This window comes from Salarias fasciatus, chromosome 7 (assembly GCF_902148845.1).
Source record: "Salarias fasciatus chromosome 7, fSalaFa1.1, whole genome shotgun sequence".
NCBI lineage: Eukaryota > Metazoa > Chordata > Actinopteri > Blenniiformes > Blenniidae > Salarias > Salarias fasciatus.
Genome location: NC_043751.1, coordinates 28192896 through 28219154, shown reverse-complemented (window position 1 = coordinate 28219154; position 26259 = coordinate 28192896). Strand labels below are relative to the sequence as shown.

The window sequence follows — 26259 nt, the reverse complement described above, 5'->3', positions numbered from 1 at the left end:
AAGATCATTTTAACCAGTATTTAAAAAAATGTATCTCATTCAGATCGCCAACCCGAGCTTTAATCCAAGCTGTTATTCTAAAAGACTTCCACAGTGAAACACGATGTGCACGTTTGTTTATCACTGATGTTGTTGTTTTTTGGGTGTGTGCAGGTAAGGAGGTGAAGCTGAGCCCAGCAGCGGAGGAGGTGGCGGTGTTCTTCGCACAAATGTTGGACCATGAATACACCACCAAGAAAGTGTTCCGGGACAATTTCTTCAAGGACTGGAGGGAGGTGGGTCCAGCTGAAACGGGTCAGGGTGAATGGTTTCCTGCAGGGCTGTCAAACCGTCGAGTGGGCCGGACTGGTAAATACGGATGGAAACTGGTGGTCCGGTGCTGCGGCCTTGTGTTTGACTCCCCTGGTTCAGTGTGTCCACCTGGTAGCTGAATGGCGCCCTGTCCCAGATGGAACCTGATTGGTTACCACCAGCTCACCCCCCCTTTCAATCAATAACTTTGAAAACTATTTTGCACACTAGTAATTCCAAATCAGTCATCTGTGTTCCCTCTCTGTGTTGGAGAGTGTGTGTGGTAAATAGCTTTGTGTGTGTGTGTGGTGGCTGCTGGTGTCTGTCAGGGTGTCCTCCGTATGGGTGGGGGGGGGAAACACCGTGCCAAGCCCCTAGGCATATCATGCAGAATTAATTTTGCGCTGCTTAGTGCTCAATGCTCTTGAAAATACGATTTATGTGAAGGCATTGATATGCTAATCCAGACAACTAGCTCCCCTGCATACGAACAAATCCAATTAACTGTTTTATTATAGCCGGAAAAAAACTCTGCTCGCTCCACTGCCCTCGGTGCCCGCCCACCGGCGGATGTCATTCATGCTCAGACACGTCGGCTGGATGTGTGTCCATACTGTCAGTGTTTCTAGAGAGGGAAGTGTGTGTGTGTGAGATGTATCTGTTATCTGATGACAAAACAAGGCTGAATCAGCCCTGCCATAAAAAGCTTGACAGATGAGGCTTATATTCTTCATTCCTAATGTGTTTGTTCAGGATGGATGCTCTTTTGTTTGTCAGATACTTAACCATTTTTGCTTTTTTTTTTGTTGCCTCGTTTCCGTTGAGCACCGTTGTTATGAGTGATGGATGAAAGAATGAAATCCCAACCTCAGAAGCATTGTTTACGGGATGCTATTCCGCTACTCAAAAGCACATTAAAAAAAAAAAAAAAAAAAAAATCTACGTGGTCAGATGAATGTCAGAAATGTTGGCCTGTTTTTCAGATTTTGTTTGAGCTGCCGATGCTTTGAGCTCATGGGTGTGTGGAGATGTGTGGGGCGAGTGTGTCGACGTACAGCTGCAGACCGTTTTCTTTACAGTACTTGACAAGTCGTAGAGAATTGAGCTGACAGCTCGGGGTGCGCCGAGCTTCAAAGCCGGGCCTCAACAGATTAACAATTATTAGCTGCTTTTTCCTGGTGATACTTTGGAATTAGCATGTGTGAATGGCTTGTTAGGCGGGGAAGAGAAAAAGCAGTCTGAACTTTGACTTTAATTATCGACGCTGCTTTGTTTTTGTTTGTTTTTTCCCCTGTTGGTCCACTTTGCCGTCATAAGGATGGGTAGAGGTCACTGCCCTGTTTGATCAGGTTTCTCCTCGTTTGGGTTGTTTCTATAAACATTATTGCTCTAATGTGTTTTTGTGAATGCTGAAAGGCTCGGTAAATTTAATAAGGCACCTCTGTGTTCATACATCTAAACAGGGTTTTCAGTTCTGATGTCTTTCAGACGGTTTTAGTTGGGTTTCATCAGTTTCTCAGCTTTGACTGAAAACTTTTAAGAAATGTTGCACTTTATCTTGTTTCAGTCATGACCAATGCAGTTTAAAGAAAGTTGATCCTTCATTATACCAAACTAAAAATAGCCGTTTGAAGTATTTCTGGTGATGATTTGTGCTCCTATGTGAGACCGACCGTTAAACAAGCTCAAGCTCCTGGACCACTGATGACTTCTGCTCTGAGCTACAGCTGCTCACTTCCAATTATTGACTATTTGACTATTTTAAAAAACTTCCATTTTCAGTGGCTCCAACCAGTTTTGGCACCACAGAAAATGGAAACAATACCCAAAATGCAAGTTCAGTGTCTTCACTTGAAAATGTCACGTAAACGGGTCTTAATTAGCTTAATTTAATTCCTGATGGCTAACTTGCAGATGTTGTTCTTCTATAATGTGGTCATTTGTCAGCTGGAGTTCAGTAGGTAGTGACATTCAAACTCGCCGTTCAATAAATAAATAAACCTCCTGTTAAGGCTGCATCACAAGGCCACTTTAAATTACCTGATTACTTTTAATGTGGTCTCATGAGACATCCCAAAATGAGGCTATTGGCTGCCGCTGGATTTATAGGCACAAAAAAGTCTTATTTTGCCCCTTTTTTTTTTTTTTTTTTTTAATGCAGCTGATGAAAATGTTGAGTTTGGTAACTTTCTCTGTTTAGGAGATGACTCATGAAGAAAGGTTGCTGATTAAAGATCTTGGTAAGTGTGACTTTGGAGAGTTGCATGCCATGCATAAAGCCAAGGTGGAGGCCAGGAAAAACATGACCAAGGAGGAGAAACAGGTACATCTTCAGCTTGTTTTCATATTATATTGCACATACTTCTCTAATTTGGGATCCAGTGAGATAATACATATTTGTTTGAAATCCAAGACGGCAGTTGATTTGTCTTTGCTGTGTGTGGCAGGCGCTGAAAGAGGCCAACCAGAAGATCGTGGATGAATACGGATACTGCCTGCTGGACCACCACCGAGAACGCATCGGCAACTTCAAGATCGAGCCGCCGGGGCTTTTCCGAGGTCGCGGCGAGCATCCCAAACAGGGCATGCTGAAGAAGAGGATCCAGCCCGAGGACGTCATCATCAACTGCAGCAAGTGAGTGTGTGATACTGTGGCGAAGGGTTGTTTACTGAAGCTCCGTCACCGCGGCAGCTCAACACGGGTTTCTTTCTGTGACCTTGTAGTTTGAAAGAGGCCAGAGGAGCATCCACCGGTATAAACAACAAGGTTTGGATGCACAGAGAGCCAGAAGAATAGTGGAATTGTTGGCTTATGAATTAAAAAAAAGCCTTTTTGAATGTCTGTGTTCTCGCTGTTGTTAGCTTCTGTAGCGTAATGTTGTCTGTGTGTATTATTTCATTACAAAAACAGCAACCATTAGTGTACTTATTAATTGTTTTCTGCCATTTCTGTGTGAACAGACATTTGAAAATGCATTTTCACTTGAAATGTTGTTGTTTAAGTTCGGCCTGAATTTGAATTATGTCTCTATCTTTGCTTCTCTTCTTGAATAAATTCATAATAAATATCCACGCCCTCTGATGCCATCTTGATATCATCAGGTGTGTGTGGTTATTCGTAATTTCCCTTCTCTCCGTCAGGGAGTCCCGCATCCCTGAACCGCCTGCTGGACATCGGTGGAAGGAAGTTCGACATGACAACTCTGTGACTTGGCTGGCCAGCTGGACAGAAAACATTCAGGGCGCCATTAAGTACATCATGCTCAACGCCAACTCCAAACTCAAGGTAAGCGGTCCTGCAAGTCGTTGGCGCTGGAAGAAATTGTCTAAAAATGCCATCGATTTCAGGAGGATTAAGTCTTTCAACCTTTTTTTCATCCACTTGTCACAGTAAAAGGAAGCTTTTCTGTTCTTGCTTCAGTTTTAGGGTTTCCAGGTGCGGTATTGAGTTTAATGCAGCACTTTCACACAAACAGAATTTCAGGTTTTTAGTTCACTTTTTCAGTCTCTAAATTTATACGACCTTCCCACAAGCACTTGAATGCACCATTAAGTTAAGGTTGCGGTTGCCATAGCAGCCTGTCCACTCAAGCGCCTGCCACTCCGCCAAAACATATCTGACAAGAACGGCAGAAGCCATTTAACTTTTTGGTTTTGTTTTGTTTAATGGAGACCGGTCACAAACGCCTGGCAGGTAAAAATAAACATTCCTCCATCCAGTCCGCACCTGTTCCTGCCTGGAAGAGAGGGGTCAGTGTAGTTTATTTTAGAGTGCAACATTAACATTCTTATTTTCGGAATGGATGGTCGGCCCCACAGGAACAAAAAAATTTAACGTAATATTTATAATATCGAAATAATGCAATGGAAGTATTGGGACGGTCTGGGCTGCTCTAGATTCTAGAACGGGGGTGTCAAACTCATCTTAGTTCAAGGGTCACCTGCAGCCTAATTTCATCCTGGTAAAACAATGCATTCATGATATAATTGTGGAGCAGACGATACATGATGAAAATGTCCAGATTTTCACAAAACAAACGACGATCTCAACGTAAAGCCAATTTTAATGAACGTTCTGGTGCCAAATAAATGCAATGTGGAAAGACAAAGACTTGCTGTGTGACTGTTGCATTATGCATGTTTTTCAAACTCCCCCTGACAGCAGGCTTTAAAGCAAATTTTATTCCCGATTAAAACAGCAGAATGTGCAGCGTGGCATATTGCACAGTGTAAAGTAAAGAATCTTAACAGTGATACTTTAAATTGGACATTAAGACGTTGTTTCACAAGTTAAGGCTAGTTTGACAGTAACAAGATGGCTGTCTTTCATGGCAGTGAGGTTCATATCTCAGCTCAGGTCTCAGTGCTGTGTTGTGTCCGTTACTCTCGAGAATTATTATTATTATTATTGCTATTATTTTTTTAAATTCTATGTGTTCTTTGAAATTCTAACAGTTTTCTTGTCAATTTGACAGACCAGATTAGAGCCTCTTGCGGGCCGACCTTGGACCTCATGCCTTATGTTTGACATCCCTGTCCTAGAAAGCGTGTGGGTGTTGGGTTTCTGCGACATCTGAAAATGGACTTGACACTTGAGCCTCAGGACTCCTCTGCCCTGTGGAACTGCCCTGTACTTTAGTTACCGTAAAGCCATTCTGCAGCATCTGCTTCGCCTCTGATTGATCCTTTGATTGAGGATCATATTGAGGATCTCTTCCTGCAGTGTCACCTGTTTAAAGATCGCTCCATACAGCACTGACCCTACCTCTGTTATTACAGCCTTTTCTTAATTATTCTTAATTATTCTTAATAATTAATTAATTCATCTCTACTTCCTTCAGTTAACAGAACAGTTTTCCAACCTAGACTTAAAGTTTTAAAGGGTACGTTCACTTGAGACTCTCGTTTTTGTGTACTGGTTCAAATCGATTGCTTTAGTTAATTAATGGCTCCTAAAACTCGCTCCGATTTTCATTAAGATTAAATTCATTCATATATTCAGGTGGTTCCCACGGGTTCACTTCCATATTTCCCTCAAGGCTTCGGCTGTTCCGCCCCCAGCAAAACACCTCAAACTGTCGCCACTCGTGAGAAGCAAGGCGATTATGGAGCTAATTGCAACTTGGAACGTCGGATCACGGTGCGTCGAGGGCGTCGCTAGTTTTCTATCAGCGGCTCAAAGCAGACTGAATGTGTGTGTTTTTTTTTCTCTCCTCCCTCCTCATGGAGCACGTATTTGTGAGAAAAGGCGTTTAAAGCAGGAACTATGCAAGATTTGCTGTAGCGCTCCCCCTATTGGTCTCCTGTGAAAGCTCACTGTCGTAAAACGTCCTCCGCATCAGCCCCCCCCACCCCCACCCCCGCCCCTGCGTGCAGAGAGCGTCCCGCTCCCGTTTCCTTTTTTCTGCTCGTTAGACAAAGTTTTTTTCTGTCTTTTTGGTTCTGTCATCCGTGAGCACTTAAGGGTGGTGTTGCTAACGCTAGCAAGGGTTTCATGTTTGGTTTTACGCGCTTTTGTTAAATCTTCTGCCAGGCGACGGTTCCTCGCGCTGCCCGGAACTTCCTCCGGTTGCTCCCTCTGTCTAGACATGCCTGCTTCGCACAATCAAACTTATTGGAAAACAAACACACTCGGAGAGCTACCGCTTTTCAGCTCAGTGCAGCGAACTCACTCGCGTCTCGCGCTCACTTCTACGAGAGGAGGTGCCACTCCTCTTTATTTTTCATTTACCAAACAGAAATTAGAACCAATCAACACATCATGCAAGATCGTCTATTGCAACACAAATGACAGATCTCGCACTCCAACAGCTTTTATACTTGTAATCCCGTATGAGCGCCGTAAAGCAGGTTTGGTTCTCGCGAGATGTAGTCGGGTCCGCTCCTCTGAAATTGCAAGCGCTGTTTTCAGGACCCAGACCCCGGGGGGAGTGAAGGACCGGCAAATCACCGTGACAAGTCTTTGTTTACCCCCACAGGAATTCTGAACACATTTATTGAGGTAAAAAAGTTGCAAAGTTCTGCTTTAAGGCCTCGTTGTGACTTGGGCAGGAATTGATCGGAGTCTGATCAGTTTGGTATCAACTACACAGCAGAAATCAGATTGGATCAAAACTCTGGTGTGTGGTGCTTGTTGTGAATCGTCTGTGCTTGTGGGGGTCATGGTCACATTAACCAGCAGAGCAGAAAACATGCTTGAAGCTGCAACCTGACAGTTTCTCAAGGTTTTGAGGAGTGGATGGAGTTAAGAGAGACCGTTCTCCCATGCTGCTTATTGATTTCTCTCTGCTTTACTGACTTTCATAAAGTTCAGGAGTTGATCTGGCGCTCCACTCTAAAACGCCCGTTGAAAGCGTTGATCGGTTTATCTCTGGACTACACTCGTCCCAGATGTCTTCAATTTACTTTATGGAAAGTCTGAACTTCTGCTGTTCTGAAATGTGTTCTGATATTTTTATATCTTCTTTAACAGCTAGACTGGCTTTAAATGCCCTGTCAGGTGGTGACGGTGTGCAGTTTATGTTCTGTTTACATGACTTTTCAAGGAAACCCACATTGTTTTCTGTGTTTCTGATTATTAGAAACTTTTTCTAGAAAGATGCATCTAAAAACAGTCGAAGCAGGTCGGGGTTAACATGTCTTGAAAAATGTTTAAACCTTGTCCGAGTGGCTCATCAGTCCCCTCCCTTTTGACTAAACTCACATAGGTTAAATAACATACAGCTGTATAGTTAAATGTAAGGATGTTAATGTCTTCTGCAGGAAAGGCAACCTTTAATTACTTCCTTTAAGAAATCTTTGAACCTTAAGTGCCACAGATATAAGGCAGGGAGTTCAAACATCAACGTTTAACATATAATTAAACTAAAACCTCTTTACGTCTCGCCCCAAACTGCTGTAATGACAGAATGTAAAGTAGACCTGTTGAACTGGATCTCATTTCATCGACTATAGATCATCCAGCTGCAGGTTAGAGTTGCTTTTAGACGTCAGATTGATGTTTTTTTTCTGTCGGTCCTCTTGCTTGATACACACAGATCAGGTTTACTGAACCATTTATATCTCGAAACATGAATGAGAAAGTTTGAATTTGCTTCCAGTTGATCGGAAATGAGTTTGGGAACATTTCTGATTAAATTGGCAGTGAGCTTTCTGCATAACGTCTTGTTATCTCTTCCCTCCTCTCACTTCCTCTTCTGTCTCAACCGTCTTTCTGTGGAAAGGTCAAGTTATTCCACTGTTAGTCTCCATGACAATATGCCTGCTGTTGCTGATGGTGGCTTTAATTGTCTCTGGTGGCAGCACTAAACCAGCGGCTAACGGCGGACAAGCACTTTGTTTCATCAAGTTTGGAGTGTTTGTGTTGCATTATAAAACTTGTGTGATCCCCTGATTACAGTGCGCAGATATGAGGCTTTTCACAGAGGAAAATAGCTTTTTGTATCATGTTGCCGCTGTTGTAGCACTTTTGTTTTTACATGTTCACTTCCGGCGTTTTGTAACTGTGCCCTCATCGTTTCCTTCCATCACTGCAGGGAGAGAAAGACTGGGAGAATATGAGGTTGCTCGGAAGCTGAAGTCGTGTGTGGACGACATCCGGAACCAGTACATGAAGGATCTTCACTCGAGAGAGATGGAGAAGCGACAGCGAGCGGTGGCCCTTTACTTATAGACAAGGTCTGCTTTTTTTTTTTAAAGTAATTCCATCAGAAAAACACCAGCAGTTGGAATAAACTGCTGTTGGTACAAAGAGCCATTGGACATACTGAAATCAATGCACTGTGTCTTGATTTGTTTTTCTTTTTTTCTTTTTCTTTCTCTCTGTCACACCGCTGGATAAATACTTTCGTTTTCCCAAAGAGAAAAAATGGATTCAGATGTAGCAGTTTCTTCTCTTGACCCCAGGCTAATTTTCTCAGTCTGTGTGGAATGAAATGATAGATGGAGTGTGTGATTGGTTGTGACTCGTGCCGAAAACCTTTCACGATTTGAATCCAGCTTTGTGTGCGTGTCTGTCTATTTAATGGCCGCCTGATTGACGTGCGGTCGGTTTTCTCGCCGGAATGTGGGGAAAGCGTGCATTTGCAGATTTGGGGTTTTAATCTGTGTATCCTCTGACTCCCCCCCCCCACCCCCCCCCCCCCCCCCCCCCCCCCCCCAAAAAAAAAAAAAAAAAAGCTGGCGCTGAGAGCAGGTAACGAGAAGGAGGAGGGGGGAGACGGCGGACACGGTGGGCTGCTGCTCGCTCCGCATCGAGCACATCACGCTGCACAAGCAACTCGACGACAAGGAGTTCGTGGTGGAATTTGACTTCTTGGGCAAAGACTCCATCCGCTACTACAACAAGGTCCCAGTAATCAAGAAGGTAACGGAGGGAATGACACACTTCCTTGTTGACACTGATTTGTCAGATGTTTAGACCTGAGCAGGTGTCTTGAATAAACGGCTTCGTACAGATTTAGCAATATCGTCGACACAAAGCGTGTGAGCCTGCTCTCGGCGGGAGAAAACATCAGCAGAGCGTTTGGGAAGTTGGCCGTGATGCAAACTCAATATTTTGTCATAAGAGTAAAAGTTTTCCCTGTGGATTTTGGCATAAGGCCCCGCAGAGAAGGTCACTTTCTTGCATATCGACGTTGACTGAGGGAACTCGGAATTGTCCTCGGGACTCGGCTGTGTATCGGATTCCCGTGGGTGCAGTGGCTTAATTTCTCTCTGTTCGAATAGTTCAACTGTCCCTCCGCTCGGAGGCCCGTTTCTTTTCTTTTCTTTTTTTTTTTCCGTTAAAGTACACATGCTGAGTCCACTCAGAGATGGTCAATGCCGCCAAGTGTCACACTGTGGGTTATTATACTGCACAATGGCACTCGGTTTATTTCCCGTGTAAGAATGCCGAATGACCAAAGCAGCAGTAGGAGGGAAAAAAAGCTATAAAATGCAGCGTCTTGAGTGCTCTGGATGGCTGTAATGATAGACTGAGGAGCAGTACAGCTTTTCAAATGAAGCCGGCCTGGAAACGTAAAGTTGGGGTGTCAAAGCTAAGGTCCGTGGGCCAAAACAACAGTTTTAGGAGTTTTTTTGTTTTTTCACATTTCGCTGTATTTCACAGCAGGCTTCATTAGAGTTGGCTTTATGTCGAGATTATATTGATTTTTTTTTTGTCGTAAATGTTTTTCATGAAAATAGAGATATTTCACATTACGATACTCTTCTCCACAAGAAAGAAAACCTTTGAAGTTCAAGTTTTCGAAGTCATCATGGCACGATTTTACTTGTCAGATGAAAGTTAGCCGTTTGTGATCCCTGAGCTAAAGTCCTTTGATTTGATTATTGTCCTGAACGTATCAGAATTTCCCAAACCTTAGCTTTAGTCTGGGCTGTAGTGCAGCTCGGTGGCGTCCGAGTCGACTGCAGCACCGCCACTCAGTGCCACATTCTCCTGACTGACGGTGTTCCTATTGGAGCGCCAGGTGGAGCCGCATGTGCTCCTCCTGACAAGTTAAATAGACTCTGAAAGCCATTTAAGGCTTGTTTTCACAGTGTAGCCACTGTAATGACAGGAAGCAGGCTGAAGCCTACTCAGAATTTCCCCGGTGCTTCAGATTTTTCACAGTTCACGGTACAACTTAATAGCTTGTTGCTGAGGTTCATGGCTACTTTCCATGTTTATATTAAGCCATTCTGCCTCTTGGGCACACTATTAGCACACAGGCGTGAGGACTAATCCGTGTTGTAATTACTTTTCACATTCTTTGGCCACTAACCAGGCCAAATAATAATAATAATAATATTAACAAGGGTCCATCTTCGTCATTTGGCTTTGTTGCGGCGTTGTTTTGTCCAAAAGCTTCTTAATGTCAAGTGTTTTGCGCAGCCTGGACTAATGTTTACATAAGAACACCCAGCAACACTTCTCAGTCGCTATCGAGGGCTGTAAATGACAATCCAGACTGCGGCGCGCAGGTTAGCCAGCGCCGCAGTCAAAAGGAAAACTTGTTGTTCTTTATAATCATGTTTGGTCGTCTGCAGTCTGTCAAACAGCTGTCATTCCTGTGCGTGTGTGTGTGTGCGTGCGTGCGCATGTATGCATATGTAAATTTGCAGCCCCTCCTCTTGTGTCAGCCCAGGCTATCTTCTCCACCAGAGATGGAAAAAGAAATGTTAGCACCTGACAGCCAATGTGTTTTCTTTCTTGGCAGAACATATAATTATTCAAATGAGTGCATTCAAAAGCATCACATTAGCGAGAATTAATTAGTCCTCGCATATTTTAGCATCATCAATTCCCTGGCAAATGAGTGAGATTGCTGCTAAATGTCACTTGGAATAAAATGGAAGGGAGAACATTTTCACTTTCCGGGCTTTGCCAAGATATTTGTTTGTTACTTTGGATATAAGTTCAGCTTTTTCATGACACACTCGCTACATGAGTTCTACTGTACGTGTGACGCAGCGCGACGGTGGAGAATCAGCATGTCGTCTGTCATTCGTTAAAGAAAAAGTTGTCTCTCCTTTGCATTTATGCCCTAATTTTATTTGAAATGATTTTGGTCAACGTCCAATAATCTAATCACCGCTTCTGTGAACGTGCCGCTGTTGAACAGCTGGTTGATTTCCACCTAAATCAATACACAAAGTGTATCAATCTACTTTGTTGCACTTGTTTCTCAATTGAGGCATAAGTTGGAGAAGTGAACAGTCGCATTGTGCTTCCTCCAGTCTGCCTGCTGGGCATTCATTTCTAAATGATTTGCTTTTTTTTTTTTTTTTTTTTTTTTTTTTTTTTTGACACAAAACCACTCACACACATTACAAAAAACCAATTACGTGTGCCGACTGGTGTCTCTGCTGCTCTGAGACTTTTCCACAGACTCTGATTTACATTTTCAGCCACCCAAAATTTGCACTCTGCTTTTAATATTCCCGCCGTCGTTTTTTTCCAAAGCGAGTGAGAACGACTTAGAAATTCAGCATGTGTCAAAAAAAGCGACACATCTGCTGCTATTAATTGGTGTCTCAAATGTTTTGCTGTTTATTTGGAGAATAGGAGCTTATGTGGTCCCCAAACGTCAGGTGTAATTGTGCCGGTTTTGCCGCTTTGGCGGTGAGCTCAGGTGGACAAATGAAACCAACCTTAAACCGCACGCGCCTCAAAGTGGGGCTGTGCATCGGCGAGCGCTTTGCAGAGTATATCTGGATTCCTTAGTTTTGATTTATGAATGGAGTTTCAAAATGTGATGACTGCAAACACCTAAAGAAAAATACTACTGTATCTGGCGCCGCTTTAGCTTCCGCTTTCAAACTTTATTTCACCAGTTTTTCACGTAAAAGACGCATTCAGCTCTGATTCTCTGCAGAGGGCTTTGCTTCTGCGGTAGAATATCTCAAATTCAGGGTTGCTTTTCAAGCCAAAATATCCCAAAGTCCTCAAGTAATTCATCTGTAGAACAGTTTTATTTTCTGGTTATTAAATTAAGTAAGCTTGGATTATGGTGAAATAGATCGGATTGCTAAATGTGAATTTTTGACATCTGCTGTCTGTGAAAGTCCTTCAATCTGTCTGCTTCTCCTTTCAGGTTTTTAAAAATCTCAAACTTTTCATGGAGAATAAAGAAACCGGAGATGAACTCTTCGACCGGCTCAACGTGAGTGTCTCGAACGGCTTCGTTACCTCCTTTCTGGTGTTTGTACAGTGATTTGATTGTAATTGCTCGAGATGTTGAGTTGTCAAACTTGACATTTTGAGCCCGGATTGGTTAAAGAAGCCCGAGTCTTGGTGAAAACTGCTCACAAGTGTTTTGAATAATTACTAACTAGGTGTACAAAAAATAAATTAAAAAAAAGAGAGAGAGACTCCCCTGAGGCATGTAATGCTTGAGGGAAATGTTGAGAAGGTGGTGAAAGCAAAACAGAATTCTTTTTTTTGTGTGTGTATTTTCTGTGGACTGAAAGCTGCAGTAAAGGAAAAGCCTGGGACCAAATTGTGAGGTGTAACAGAGATGAGATTGAATGAGGATGAGCCGTTGGTGTGGCGAGATGAAAGGAGTTACGTGAGGAGACGGCAGGTGAGGAGAAGAGGACGGAATATTGGAAGCGGGAGGACTGAGAGCAGAAGAGGAGTTTCAAAAGAGGGGGGGGGGGGGGGTGGACTCTGGCAGATAAAAAATGAAACTGCACTGAGTCAAAATTGAGAGCGAACATGCCGGGCGTATGAATTTCCACACACGGAAAAAATCTGGCGTCCTCTCCAACTCAGGAGAGTCAGTCCTGTTAAAACTGCTTCGTTCGTTTCTGAGAGTCGACGCCGACGACCAATCACGTGGAAGATGAGAGGGCCGACCGCGTGTCGGCGTATTAAGATCGGCGCTTTAGGAAAAGACAACAGGACCCGCGGCGGGGATATGAGCCTGAGACGAAGAGACGGAGCACTTGACGGCGGGGAGCGTGGCGCCCCTGCTCTCTGCCCTGCTGCGTGTCGGGAAATGTCAGTGTGTGTTGGAGGTGGAATGGTAATGGCTGCCGAGGGCAGACCTGATTGACACCCAGAAAGGCCAGGACACCGAGAAAGCGGGCGGAGGAGGGGCGCCGGGAGGGAGACGGAGCGGCGGGGAAAGTGACAGCTGGTCCAGGTGAGCGGTAGTTAAGATGGAGGAGGCAGACAAGGACCAGAAGAAGAAGGTAGGAGGTGGGAAAGATGGAGGGAGGGCGAGGAGGCAAGGGGGAGACGTGACAGGCAGCCAGCTGACCTGAGGGGGCGGAAGAAGATGGAAAAGAAGTGGAAATGTCGAGTTTGTTCATACCCTTAGCTGGCCTTATGTGAAGAGGAGCGTAAAGAGCTGGAAAGAGACAGAAAGCAAGCTGGAGCATCGTGGTTAAGAGCCTCAGACGAACTGGCCCAAATACTGATTTCCAGTGTTCATCTGTGAACCGATCCCGTCTGCTCGGCGCTCAGGTGGATTCAGGAGGAATGTGCTTGTTTTCTCGAGGTGGAAAACCAAAGCTGGCTGAGATCCAGACTCCAGTAAAACTCTCGGGAACATTTCTGCTCCTCCATAATGACACGGAGACCAGCCACTCTCTAACTCCCAGACGCTGCGTCAAAAGGTGAAAAAAGATTTTCACCTCGTTCTGTTGAGCGTTTTCTGGCAGATTCCTTTCTGAAAATCCTTGAGGCTGCGAAAAGATGTTGCTTCTTGGCTCGTCGCGGACTGAGCTGATGATTTCTGACACTCATAAAACATTTCACTCTCTGTTTCAGGAGAAATAAGTGATATTCCAGCTCACTCTTATCGTATTTGATTGAATGATTCATCAGTGTTTTCACAGTGGCTGTTCGGCGCCGAGGAGGTTCCTGTTGTCCAGTTTACGCCTCATGTAGAGCGACTAACTGCTCCGTGTAACAGTCCACATAACGGCATCATGACGATTTTAAAGGTTTCGGTTTGTTTCAGGCGGCGTTCCTGTCGACAGCATACAAGATCGTTTAAAACAAAGCGACGACTATTTTTACCACAGACGTCTTTGCTGGCCTGTCACTGCTGACTGGATTGGTTTTGACATGACGGGTGAACTCTGCAGTGTTGCCAGTCGATCACGTTTAAAGAGGACGTCCAGGAGATCAACAGGGTCATTTTATTTACCATAAAGCTACTTTACAGGTAGATATAAAAATATCTGATCAAAGTAACGCACAAATGGCATCGGTAAGCATTTAAATTTGGGAAAATCTTACAGCATGAGCTTAATTGGGGGGGGATGCTGTTCGCCCAAATAGCATGGCAAAAAGCCACACACACACACACCACGCTAAGTGAGCTGGGGGTGTCGGGCTGTTGCACTTGCTCCTCTCACTTGCAGAGTCCTTCGTTAGCATTGCAAGGGCAGAGCTCAGCAGCTCATTAGCAGGTAACGCAGAGCACAACGGCGCCTATTTCACAAATTGTATACCTGCGTCCTTTCCAGCTTTGTGTAAACACACACACACACACTCAGCATGCATGCATTCCAACACCTCGATCGGCTCCTGCAGTGACGTGCACACGCGCCGGTTCAGGCCCGTGGCTCCAGACAGCCGGGTCCTGACCCCGCTCTGATTAAACCAGCCACATCATTATTGGAGTCTGCATCACAATCATTTCTTCTTCTTCTTCTTGTGTCAGATGCGTGCGCTCTTCGGAGGCCACGTGTCTGCCGTGCACAGCTGTGGGCCTTCGTCCACATTTAGAAATACATGTGTCGGCCTGTCGTTCCAAGTTCACGTGTTTGCACGTGAGGGCAGGCAGTGTGTGGCGAGTGTGTTCGCTGTGCTTTCACAGCACACGTGCGCCTTTGTTTAAACTACTGTTGTTTGACATGAGCTCATGGCTATTCCAACTACTGGTTATATCAACTAACTTGTAATACCTACAGAAATGTCAGCGGAGGAAAAGTACTGTGATCTGTTTCAATCTCATTTCTAATAGATGATTACTATATTGAGGGCAGAGAGACTTTCAGCACTGAGGTGGCTTAATGCCACAGTGCCATCTAGTGGTAGGCTGTGTATTTTTTGTTGCTGGAAGTGTGTGTGTGTGTGTGTGTGTGTGTGCTCTTTCTGACTGCAGACCGGCCGTCTGAACAAACACCTGAGTTCTCTGATGCCTGGTCTGACTGCAAAGGTCTTCAGGACGTATAACGCCTCCATCACCCTGCAGCAGCAGCTCCGAGAGCTCACCAACAGTAAGCTGGACTCCGCCACCGCACTATAAAAGGGTCTCGCTTCATCTATAATGCCATATGCCACACACACACACACACACACACACATGCACGCACGCACACACACACAGGCATCTTAAAGGCTGGACAGCTACCAGAGGCTCTTAAAAACTGCAGCTTATTATAATTCCAGCTGCTCGAGTCGCTGAAACTGCCACTCCTGAGACTTTTCTTTTTTTTTTAATTTATTTTTAGCTCGCGTGATCCGAGATAGCCTGACGTCAGTCGACTTTTTCGGCCGTGGCAGGGGTACATTATCACCGTGCCCAACGTCGAGCACCTCTGCCTCGCTCTTATCAGCGTCCCATTGGCTGCCTCTGCCGCCGCTTCTCATTCAGAGATGGAAGTGTCACAATCCTCATTGCTGCTGAGAGCCAGTGTGCGGCCTGACGTGTGGCTGCAGTGTGTTGAACCCCACAAGGAAGATATTAAACCGATGGGGATCACAACTAATTGAATGAAATGGAAAAATATAATTGTGTGTGTGTATGATGACACGAGGGACATAAAATAAGCCTGGATGAATATTGACTGATGTGTTCTTAGTTGAGTTTACTTGTTTAAACATCAATTACTGTCACCCTTCAGAGTCCGATAACGAGGCAGAGAAGCTGCTGTCCTACAACAGGGCCAACAGAGCCGTTGCTGTTCTCTGTAACCACCAGCGGGCGCCGCCAAAGACCTTTGAACAGTCCATGGCGAACCTTCAGGCCAAGGTGAGGGCAATACCGACCGCACTGCGCTTTTCAGCCAGTCACCATCCGCAGAACACGGGCCGCTCTGTGACATCTTTGACGTGCACGGTGTTTGAGAAGTGTGTCTCTGTGCCGTCCGCCCAGATCGATGCTCGGAAGGATCAGCTCTCCGCTGCCAAGGAGGAGCTGAAGGAGGCCAAGAAGGAGGCCAAGAGCAAAGGAGAGGCGGACGCAAAGCTGCAAGCGTGAGTCACAGTGACGCACACACAGAGTCGGCGTCCAGACAAATGGAACCAGGAGTTCTAGTTTGATAGCTGAAATAGCAAACGTTTCCTATAAACTGCAGACCTCTGTCGAAACAGGATCCCCTGCAGGTTTAATTGCCTCTGGATGACAGTAACTGCCAACTCTCGATTAAAAGAGCAGATATTTAGTTTTCTGTTGTGTAGAAGCCGTGCTGGTAATTTGGAATAATTAACATTTTGCCCGTGCATCAAGGCGTCAACATGTGGATCACTGCGCCCGTGCGGCCGTGACATTTAATCCATGACTGAAGTTTATTCTGAGGAGATATTTTGACAGACGAGCGAGACCCCATGTGGCACATGCGGCCTGTGCTGCAGTGATTATCACTCTTCAGGATTCCTTTTCTGCCACGCTCTCTCTCCGTATGGTCTGGCAGCCTGGTGGAGCGGAAGCAGGCGGCTGTGGCTCGCTGCAAGGAGCAGCTGCTGAAGATGGAGGTCCAGGCCACAGACCGAGAGGAGAACAAGCAGATCGCTCTGGGAACCTCCAAACTCAACTACTTGGACCCGCGCATCAGCGTGGCCTGGTGAGTGAATGTTAACGCCAGAGGCCCCAGTCCAGGGAGTTCAGGGGCCGCAAACAGCCCCGTTTCATCTGTAGTGGGCGGGGCCAGTTAAGAGTGCTGCTTATCATAACCTTTAAATTTAGACTAAAGTTTTTCCTGTGTGTTGCAGAATGTACGTGATGAAAATATCTGCATTTTCACAAAGCTAAATGTCGAATACAACCAACATAAAGCTAAACTTAATGATGCCTTCTGCTGAAGCGCTCCTTTCGGCCCATGGGTCTTACGTTGACATCCCTGCTTCAAACCAACCGGGTGTTTTAAAGGACGAACACCAGCGACCAGAATTTCCAGATCTACTGACATTCTTCACTCAAATAGAGGCAAGAAGACACTGTTTCACCTTATTAGAAGTAAAAATTAAATTCAACACTGATCGATATATGCTGCATCTTGAAGCTGTTTCTGATGGTTTGTTGCGTGTACACGTTCACACGGATTATTCTAATCCAGTTTGAGCTTTGATACAAATGTTAAATGATAGTGACACAGTCCATCTTTAAACTTCTGTTTTTCCTAAACATAACTTCTAGTAGTGATCAGAGTGATTCTGACAGTCACATGCATTTAAGAACAAATCAAAAAAACAACCCTGGTTTATGTGTTTCAGACCATTTACTGGTTTGTAAACAAAACTTCTCATTTTGTTCCTTTCCCTCCAGCAGTGGCTCTCGGTCAACGTCCTAATGCTGCATGTTCTGTTCTTTTCTTTCTCTAATAATATGACAGTGTCACGTTTGTTTTTTACATACAGATTAAAAGTCATTTAAATCAGTTTAAAAGGTAGACGTACATGAATATCAGGGAATATTGGTGAAATCCCGATGGGTTGAGCCATTTCTCATAATCACCTCAACATATATCTCTTTATGCTGACAAATGATCACTTTGTTAACCTGAAAACTGCAGGATTGGATTTTTCGTGTCCATGGAAACAGGCTCACTTTAACTCTGAATCATTGAGAGATTAAAAAAAATAAATAAGTCAACCTATGTGCCTCTGATCACTGTACCAAAAGCTCGCACTCTCTTCTGATTTGAGTTCATGTTGATCAGACAACAGCCTCAATTATTGAACCCATTGATGAAATGGATAAAGTGTATAGAGCAAGAACAAAAGACAAGGCACCTTTTTTACAGGTTACTGTTTTCTTTTTTTTTTAAAGAGTGGTTTATCACAGATCTCAGAAATGTTTGCATAACTATAATAACATATATTCTTCAAGATAACAAGCTAGTGGACAGTTGGTGTCAGTAATACAGAACACGAGGGGTAAATGTCTAAAAATCTTCAGCTGGTATCGTCTAGTGTTGCTATAAATCTCTACGTCTGTATCAAGATGCCGAATTATGATTTAAAGACTTTGCTAGTGAACTAAACGAAACGCTCTCCTTTTTCATTCAGGTGTAAGAACATGGAGGTACCTGTGGAAAAAATCTACAATAAGACCCAGCGGGATAAGTTCGCCTGGGCCATCGACATGACCGAGGCAGACTTTGAGTTCTAACTCCACATTTCAAAACCGATTAATAAACTTCACACCAACTACAGTACTTCAATCACAGTCACAGTTTGGTAACAGGATTCCTAAAGATTCTGATGTAATCTAACCATTCTTATGTTCCTTTATTTGATGTTGTTCATTTTAATTTGATTTTTTTTTGGCACTTTCTGTTTGCGTTCGTTTGAATAAAAGGCTCTAAAGTGATAAATCTGACTTGATCTCATTAAAGTTTTACTTTTGTACGATACATTTCACCCTCTCGGACCGTCATTTCTCTCAGCTTGGGGAACTTCTAACTAATGCAGTTTCAATACGCTATCTAATAAACAGCCTAGACAAAAAAACCATGCAACATTGAGACGCTCCAGATAATCTGCATTGAAAAATACGAGTCTGGCTTGAAAAAATAAATACAGAAAAACACGGAGCACCGCAGAGTTGAGATCGTATAGATTAAAAATTTACTTAGCACCTGGCCAAATAGTTATTGTGTCATACGAGACAAACAGCAGAGTATTAAATATCTTTAATAGAAGAAAAATCAGAATTGGAATGCATCCCACACCTTGTTAGTGACAGTGCTGTTTGCCAAACACACTGCAAGCTTCAGAGGTTCCAGGGCGACACTGTCCTCGTCAGGGTCTAATTTCTGTGAAACGTGTGTGCGATGGCAGCGAAAACAACTTCCTGGTTGGTGCATCGAGTCCACGGGCTGCACTCCTGCACGTCACACTAGCCTAGCTCACGAAGAACGCTCAACTGTTCAAGTCATTACATAACTGTAACCGTTTCACAATACTCAATATGTAAAAAAGCATTTCACACGACACACCAAATCAAAAGAAGTCATTTTTCAGAATGGGGGGGGGAAAGTCCGCTGCTCCCGAATAAGGGACCGACTTCACGCCTGGTTTAGAAACCTGTGGTATAAAAAAAGAACAATTACAGTGAGGTGATTCAGAAAACATTGAGCACAGTCCCAACAAATCTGAATATAAAAATCCCTGGATGATCATTTCTAGATGAGTTTCTTACCGTCATTATGATCCTTGACCCTCTTTAGCCTTCTCCGGTGGCGCTTCAATCTCCTCAACTCCAGCCTGGGTCATCAGGTCTGCAATGTTTTTCTCCAAATCATCAATCCGTGTGCTCATCTCATCAAGTGAAGAACTCATTAAGGTAAATAATTAAAATCGGGAGCTCAGTGTTATTCCTTTCACCCCATTCAGCCTGAAAGTCATTACTATGGCAACAAAAAAAAAAATAATAATAACTATGCCCTCATTGAATTAGCCATAGCATCCAATTATTTACAATTAGGGAATAACTGTTGGTACTTGAGGCAAATCTTTATTTAAATGAAAAGCGTTAAAGCATTACAATTGAAGAGATTAAAACAAAGTGATTGAGGAGACAGAGATTGAGATAAAGAGGAGAATAGGATAAAAGTCATTAATTGAAAAGAAAAATTCATATTACAGGAGTACATCTGCCATTTTTTAAGTCAGACCATTCAAACTTTAGAGATGTACGATTTTGAAGTGGGTCATGACACGGGCAGCCAGAGCAGAGGCTCTGATACTTTGTGCTCCACCCTGTGTGTAGAGGTGACAACTCTGGACAAGCTGCAACTGTAACAGATTATTTACAGAGACCCGTCAACACACTGTTACAATATCCCAGCCTACTGAAAATAAATGCACGAACAAGCTTCTCTGAGTCTTGGTTCAATCAGAAAGGATATTCCTTCCAATAATCTGGTCCGACATGGTCTGGAACTTGTCCTGCATCTGTTGCAGCAGAGTCTGGACCTGTGGAGACAAGAAAAATAGAAGTGATATGTCCACTAAAAGAAGTGGTTTACTAAAGATGACCGGCATCTGACGGCAACACTGTTAGAAAGATACATCTAGTCCTCAAAAGCCTGCAGTGTGTACATGCGTCTGAGTCACTTTACTGAGAGTACTGTAATCCTCCCTAAAATAAGATGCTGTGGTTTTTATACGTGCAATAAGGAGTTTGCACGTTTTATGCGAAACAGCGCCCCCTGCAGGCCTTGGGCGTAATGCAGCTTAGTGAAACACTCGTGCCTGTGGCTTGCGTGCACGGAAGAGAGGAACTCCTTCCTCGCTCTTTTAGTAGCGCTCGAGTAAAATTTACGTTTCTTTTACCTGGTGGAGTCTGTGCTGGAGTTGTGGCAGTGCTAGAAGCCAGTCTTTTCTTACTTACTGGGAGATCCTGCTCAGTTATTGCTCATTAAGCATCTGGCGGAGTAGTGGCGGACAAAACGAAACCTAACAAAATCAGGTCAGCCGGAGTGCGCATTACGTCATTCCTTTCAAATTCTCCCCAAAAAAATTCTGGTGCCGGACCGGCACTGCTACTTTCAAGTGACGATTTAGCGCTGTTAGCGGTACTTGCAATGAATATGTCACTGTACACATCATTAAAAATGTGTAACATATTTATGGTGGAAAATAAGTATTTTTAAAGTTGAAAAACTCTGAAGATGTTTCCTTCCTGTGTCAGCTGATGGGAGCTGATGGGGGTCAAGTGTCTTGCTCAGGCGAGCCATGATTGTGATCTGTCTGCTGTGGGAATCGAACCAGTAAGTTCCAATCGGGAGTTTTGTTTCTGTTTGAATCCAAACCAATGACCGATAGTGCCACATTTAAGGTAAACTCTTGATCTAATGGGAGCAGTCTGGGGTTCAGTTTTGCTGAAAGACACTTTGACAAGTTGACAGGTAGAAAAGTGGGAATCGAACCAGCAACCTCCAATTAAAAGACGACCACCAACAAGGCCACAAATGCTCCAAATGTTATATTTAAAGGCAGCTGTGTTGACATGAATTTAAAATTATGGAAAACATCAGAGGAAAATACAACAATGTGTGTTATTGAAGGTTAGTACTCGAGGCGCCTCTTTCCACTTCCATCTCCATGGCAACACAAAAACTTCACTGCAGTGTAACACAATGTTACAATAAATACCTTCTGCACAACAGGTGACGCAAATTTTAAGAATGGAACTCTAGATCATGCACCGAGATGAACACTGAATGGAATAGGTTGTATATATCAATAACGCGGTTATTGTGACAAACGAAGTGTAGTGTGTTCGGTTGTGATTCGGTGATGTAATTTACATGACCCACTGGACATTACATAACGTGATGGAGCTAAAACAAAAGTGTTTGGATTCCAAACACCGCGGGGACCTGTAAATTCTGCGGCACCGTACATCAAACGGACATCGCGAAAACGCTGCTGGTCCGCCCCACTTCTTCCCGAACAAAACTTTGCTCGCCCGGTGGCTACCGCTAGCTTCCCCATCGTTAGCATGTTTAGCCGCAGAGCTAACGTAGCTAAAGCTAGCTGCTGGGCTCGCCATCACGACTCACCACGTTGGTGAGGTCCTGCACCGACTTGGGATCCGTCTCGGCCATGCTGGGATGTAAATGATTATCAGTGCCTGAACAGAACTGAAATATTAAAGGTTAACCCTCGAATTGTTGTGGTAACACGCTGTTCCAAATAAGCAGTTTAATGGCACCACCCACCGCGCAGTCAGCTGTTCCCACAACACAGGAAATCTCGCGAGATTCCGCGAGAGGAGCCGCTAAACATGTTGGGAAATGTAGTTTATGAAAGACGCGCAAACGGAGCAGTATTAAGTTTTGTTTACCCTCCAACATGGCCTCAAGGAGACCCCCGTATTTAGGCACGTCTTCGCCGAGGACTGCGGCATCTCGTCAGGAGAGGCACTCCGACTGAATAAGACGTTTAAAAAGTTTGCGACAGAAACGCTGAGAGAACCGTGTATTCGCGCGCGTGGACGTGCACGCGCCCGTGTCTCCTCCTGTGATTGTGGGGAACGGGATTTGAAAGTGGGAACCCGGCGTGCTTCTGTCGTGCGTAGACTCGGTTGTTTTTAAATAAACCTAAGGAAATCTTCTGGTAAGTAATACTGAAATGTTATTTAATTCTCACAGAAAATGTGTGTTTTTATTTAAATTGCACTCTTCCTGAGATAAAAGATACTTTGCATATGTAATGCAAGTGTTATTGCATTTTGAACTAGATACATGCACTCCTTGATTCATTAATTATTTTTCCCCTTCCTGTGTTGAATCTCATGTTATTAAAATAGCATTGTGTCCGTTTATAAGCTGTCCCTTTGTGTGATCAGACTGTAGTTGCTGTAAAGCTAGACCCAGTATCCCAAAATTGATGTGTGGAAGTTGAGGCATGTTGGCCCAACCCCATGAAGCTATGCTTTGCTTACATAACACAGCCTGCTCTGTTATGAGGGCTGCTCCGGTGCGTTGAAGCTGCCGGCCGGTTTACTCTTTGCACCAGACTTGGTAAAGAAATGCCTGAAGTGGTCCTGGACTGGTAAAGTTTAAACTCTTTTTAGAGCTCACGTGGTCTACATGCAATCTTCATTGATGTTTTCTTTTTTATTAACTTGGAGAAAAGAAATCTGTGCAACAAAATTAACTCTACATGATGTTGTTAGGGGGCAGGCATAGATCTACAAGCATTACTATTTGTAGTATTCTGCTTTGAAGTGGGTTACATAGGTGCAGAAAAACCGCATTGGACAGAAGCCTGCTGGAGGGTTACCTGCACTTTTTATTGGTATGAATGATCTACAGGAGGTAGTTGCACACACTGCATGGTGCAGGTGTTGTTGAAGGAACACATATGATTTCCGATGGATATTATTTATCTTTAGAGTTATTTACATAGTTGCAGAAACTGTTTGGGACAGGGGTATGTGATCTACAGAACATAGGTGCAAATTAATAGTTGCAAACATATCCTTCAAAATGATCTATGAGGCAGAGCTGTACACACTGCGTGTCAAATCCTTACATATGTTTTAAAGAATATTGTTGCTATTGCAATCACCTTTAAACCAGAATATTATTATTATTATCTAGAGGGCATTGCTTTACAGTCTACAAAGGACATGGTTGCATTTATTTACACGGCTGCTTTAAGATTTACACAGTTTTTTAATGGCAGTACTATTAACCTTTGACATGATCTTCAGGGCATGAGCATTAACTGAGATATCGTTATAGTTTTGACCTTTCTTGCGGCTGAGTTTTAAGATGTGTCATTTGGAACTCGACTCGTTTAATCTTGTTGTCTCAGGTCAGAAAACTGGTTTCTGAGGGTTTATTTTTCTTTGGTCATGCCTGAAGTGTTTGTGTTGAACATCTCGTTCAGTGGCTCTCTAAGCTATACGCAGTGATCAGTCAGCTGACCGGGGATTCCTCTATAGCTATGGGAGGAATGCATAAACACGCCGGCCCTCTTTTTCCTGGATTCGGTAGTAAACGGCACCTCAGCAAGCTGATGAAAACAAGCAGTCACACAGGAGTCAGGAGCTCCCTGTGCTCTGCACTGCTGCCGTGTGCACAGCGACTAACTGCTTCTCTCACGAGTCTGAACATTCACATTGCTTTTCCGCTGAAGATCACAGTGAATACTCTGGATAAAGACTCAAGAATTTTTCCTGGTATTTCCAGTTTGAAAAAGAAGCGATTGTTAGAGTTGTGTATTGCAGGCATGATAACACACTTCCACTGAAGCCTGAGCCTTGTTACATTCTGACAACCGTCAGTTAGCAACAGGAAATACAGGCTTGCATTTTAGCCTCTTATCTGGACACTGTGGCAGCTAAAACTGACACCTCCCACCCGAGTGACCCCGGTCATACCCCTCATACCCGCCTGCCGACACTTTCCCAGCACTCCCCGCTCTCTTTTGACCCAACCTTGACTTTAGTTTTCCACTTGCCATCACCATATGTGGCTGCAGAGCAATAACAAACAGTTTTGTGAGCCTGCATGTAGCTATTATTAGTGTTTATGAATCCATTTAGTCATGTTTTCACTCTTATCTATTCTGCACAGTTGTGATATTTTGAGACTAATGACCTGCTAATTAAATGACATGATTATTATTATTATTATTGTTATTATTACATGAAACTTAATTGAATTAAATAACCATTGTGTTTATTCACTTCATCTTAATACTGCGCTGTCTGACTATGGCAGTAATAATTAGAATAGAATTAAACTATGGTAGGATAGAAGTGAGCTTTATAGCATGTCATTATGATCATTTCACTATTAATTCTGTTCACAGGGTTTCTGACATCGGCTGGGAATTCTCTTTCAGGGAGTAACTATGTGATATGTGGGATATAAACTTAGAAGGGGATGATTTGCTTGAAGTGATAAATTAAACTTTTCCAGTTGAGTTGAACCAGAACAGATTGATAAGCTTTAATCTACAGTGATTGATGAACAGTGTTAGACTCTCTGAAACCCACACAGGGGCAGATTAACTTGGGCTATTAAAATTATTTTTTTTAATCAGATTTCTGAGGAGACACAACACTGAGACCAGAGCTGAGATTTCGGAGGTTTTGCCAGGAAAGATGGGAAACGTTCCAGTCTGTCTGCACTGCTGCTGTAGAAACAGCAGATATTCTGAATGAGTTTGCCACCAAGTTCACAGAGGGAGAATAAAGTGTCCGACTTTGTCCTTAAATGGTAAAACAGGCTTCACTTGTACATTTTCACTGCTTCAGCAGTCTGAAAGCACTTTCGCCCACTCACACACGCTGCTCGACCTTCATTAGGAGCATTTTAGGGTTCAGCGTCTTGGACATGTGGACAGAGTCACATGAACACACAACATTATGGTGTTCTGAGGGTGGCGTGCTCCATCACAGTCCTTAACATTAGTTTAACTCTTGAGTTTGAATTAACAGAGATGTATTTGAGTCTGTTACTCCCGAAGCACTTTATCTCTGAGTTTAGACTCTGTAAAGTCTTTGATGGATTGATTTGACCTGAACCAGTGAGTCCTAAAATGTTGTTCGACTGCCCCACTTTAAAAGAAAGAGAATCTTTGAGCGTCCTATTTGTCAGACTGAGTACATCTTGACCTAACCCTCAGATGTGTATAGAAACCGTTAAAGTGTTGTTCTTATCAGTTATTAGATATCATCAGTGTCAAACCTGTTATTGTGGCTCATTGTAATTATTTGATATAAATTCAATTTAAGCCTGAGCCATAAACCCGTCAAACAGCGGTTTCAAACACATTTTCGTGCGCGGGGGGTCAACTTATAGCCTAGTGTCATCCTAAGTGGGTATGAATCTTAAAATAGTGCCACAGTAACCTTCTGATTTGACCACAATATCAACATGAAGGCAATTTTAAGGACAGTTTCTGGTGCAAAATACAGTGAAATGTTCTTCAAACTCCCGTACCTATTGCATTTTGCAGCCTTTTTTATGTTTCTTTTTTTTAATGCAAACTCACTCTGACAGAACGAGAGTATTTTAGCATTCAAAGGGGGTGTTTTCCTTGAAATCAAACAGGATTGCAGATTGACCTTTATGTAATCGAGGCAGCAGAATATAATCATCGGCACGGTGACCTCGGTCCTTCCAGGTGCCGCCACAGCACCGCCGGGACCCCCTGAGCTACAGCCGCTGTGATGGATGCAGAGGTGGTCCTGCAGGAGGAGGACCTGGAGGGCTCGTGGACGCTGCTGTCCTGGCTGGCGTCGCTGGTCATGGTGTTCGGAGGAGCTCTGCCCTACGTGCCGCAGTTCCAGGAGATCCAGAGAAGCGGAAACACCGAGGGCTTCTCCACCCGAGTGTGCCTGGTGCTGCTCGTCGCCAACATCCTGCGCATCTTCTTCTGGTGAGCATGGTCCAGCAGGGGTTGGATCTGTCTGCACAGACACAGACAGCGTCGTTTGATTGCTGTTTTCTTCTTTAGATTAGATGTTTTATCATCTGTTATTAGAATTTCATAGCGTCAACAGATGTTAGAGAAGTGGAAAAAGGGCTGAAATTATTTGCAGCTCATTCAATTCTACACACCGTCCCAGGCTTTTTGGACTTTCACGAGTTTCCCTTCCCTCTGAAATGTTGTTTGTTACACTCGGCAAATTTTTGTTTGCGAATCGTAACACAGGAAAGGAAGTTTTATAACCTTGTGAGAGCCTTGTGTAACTCAGAAAATTAAATTTAACAGTATTGGTTTTTAGTGATATTATTAAACTTTTACTGGAAGAGCTGTATCGGTTCTTTGTTGCT

The 26259-nt window shown here is 43.8% G+C and overlaps 2 protein-coding genes and 1 pseudogene across 3 annotated transcripts in view; 2 read left to right on the top strand and 1 right to left on the bottom strand.

The window, feature by feature from the left end:
- Positions 1-189: 189 nt before the first annotated feature.
- Positions 190-18138, top strand: LOC115392267 (DNA topoisomerase 1-like; annotated as a pseudogene).
- Positions 17847-21699, bottom strand: LOC115392268 (heat shock factor-binding protein 1-like). Its single transcript, XM_030096835.1, has 4 exons — positions 21523-21699; positions 19864-19930; positions 19155-19281; positions 17847-19039 (listed from the first exon to the last, which is right to left on the bottom strand). Exons 1-3 carry the CDS (start codon positions 21565-21567, stop codon positions 19160-19162), a joined length of 234 nt encoding a protein of 77 aa, XP_029952695.1. The 5' UTR covers positions 21568-21699; the 3' UTR covers positions 17847-19039; positions 19155-19159.
- A 102-nt stretch (positions 21700-21801) lies between these two features.
- Positions 21802-26259, top strand: part of LOC115392535 (PQ-loop repeat-containing protein 1-like) — a 51628-nt gene continuing 47170 nt past the window's right edge. The window contains exons 1-2 of one of the 2 annotated variants that reach the window (XM_030097211.1): positions 21802-22078; positions 25607-25861. In XM_030097211.1, the coding sequence (XP_029953071.1) occupies positions 25653-25861 (209 nt within the window). In that variant the 5' untranslated portion in view covers positions 21802-22078; positions 25607-25652. Of the gene's footprint in view, positions 22079-22438; positions 22517-25606; positions 25862-26259 lie in introns of those variants that run through there. The other variant, XM_030097212.1, reaches the window with a different exon arrangement.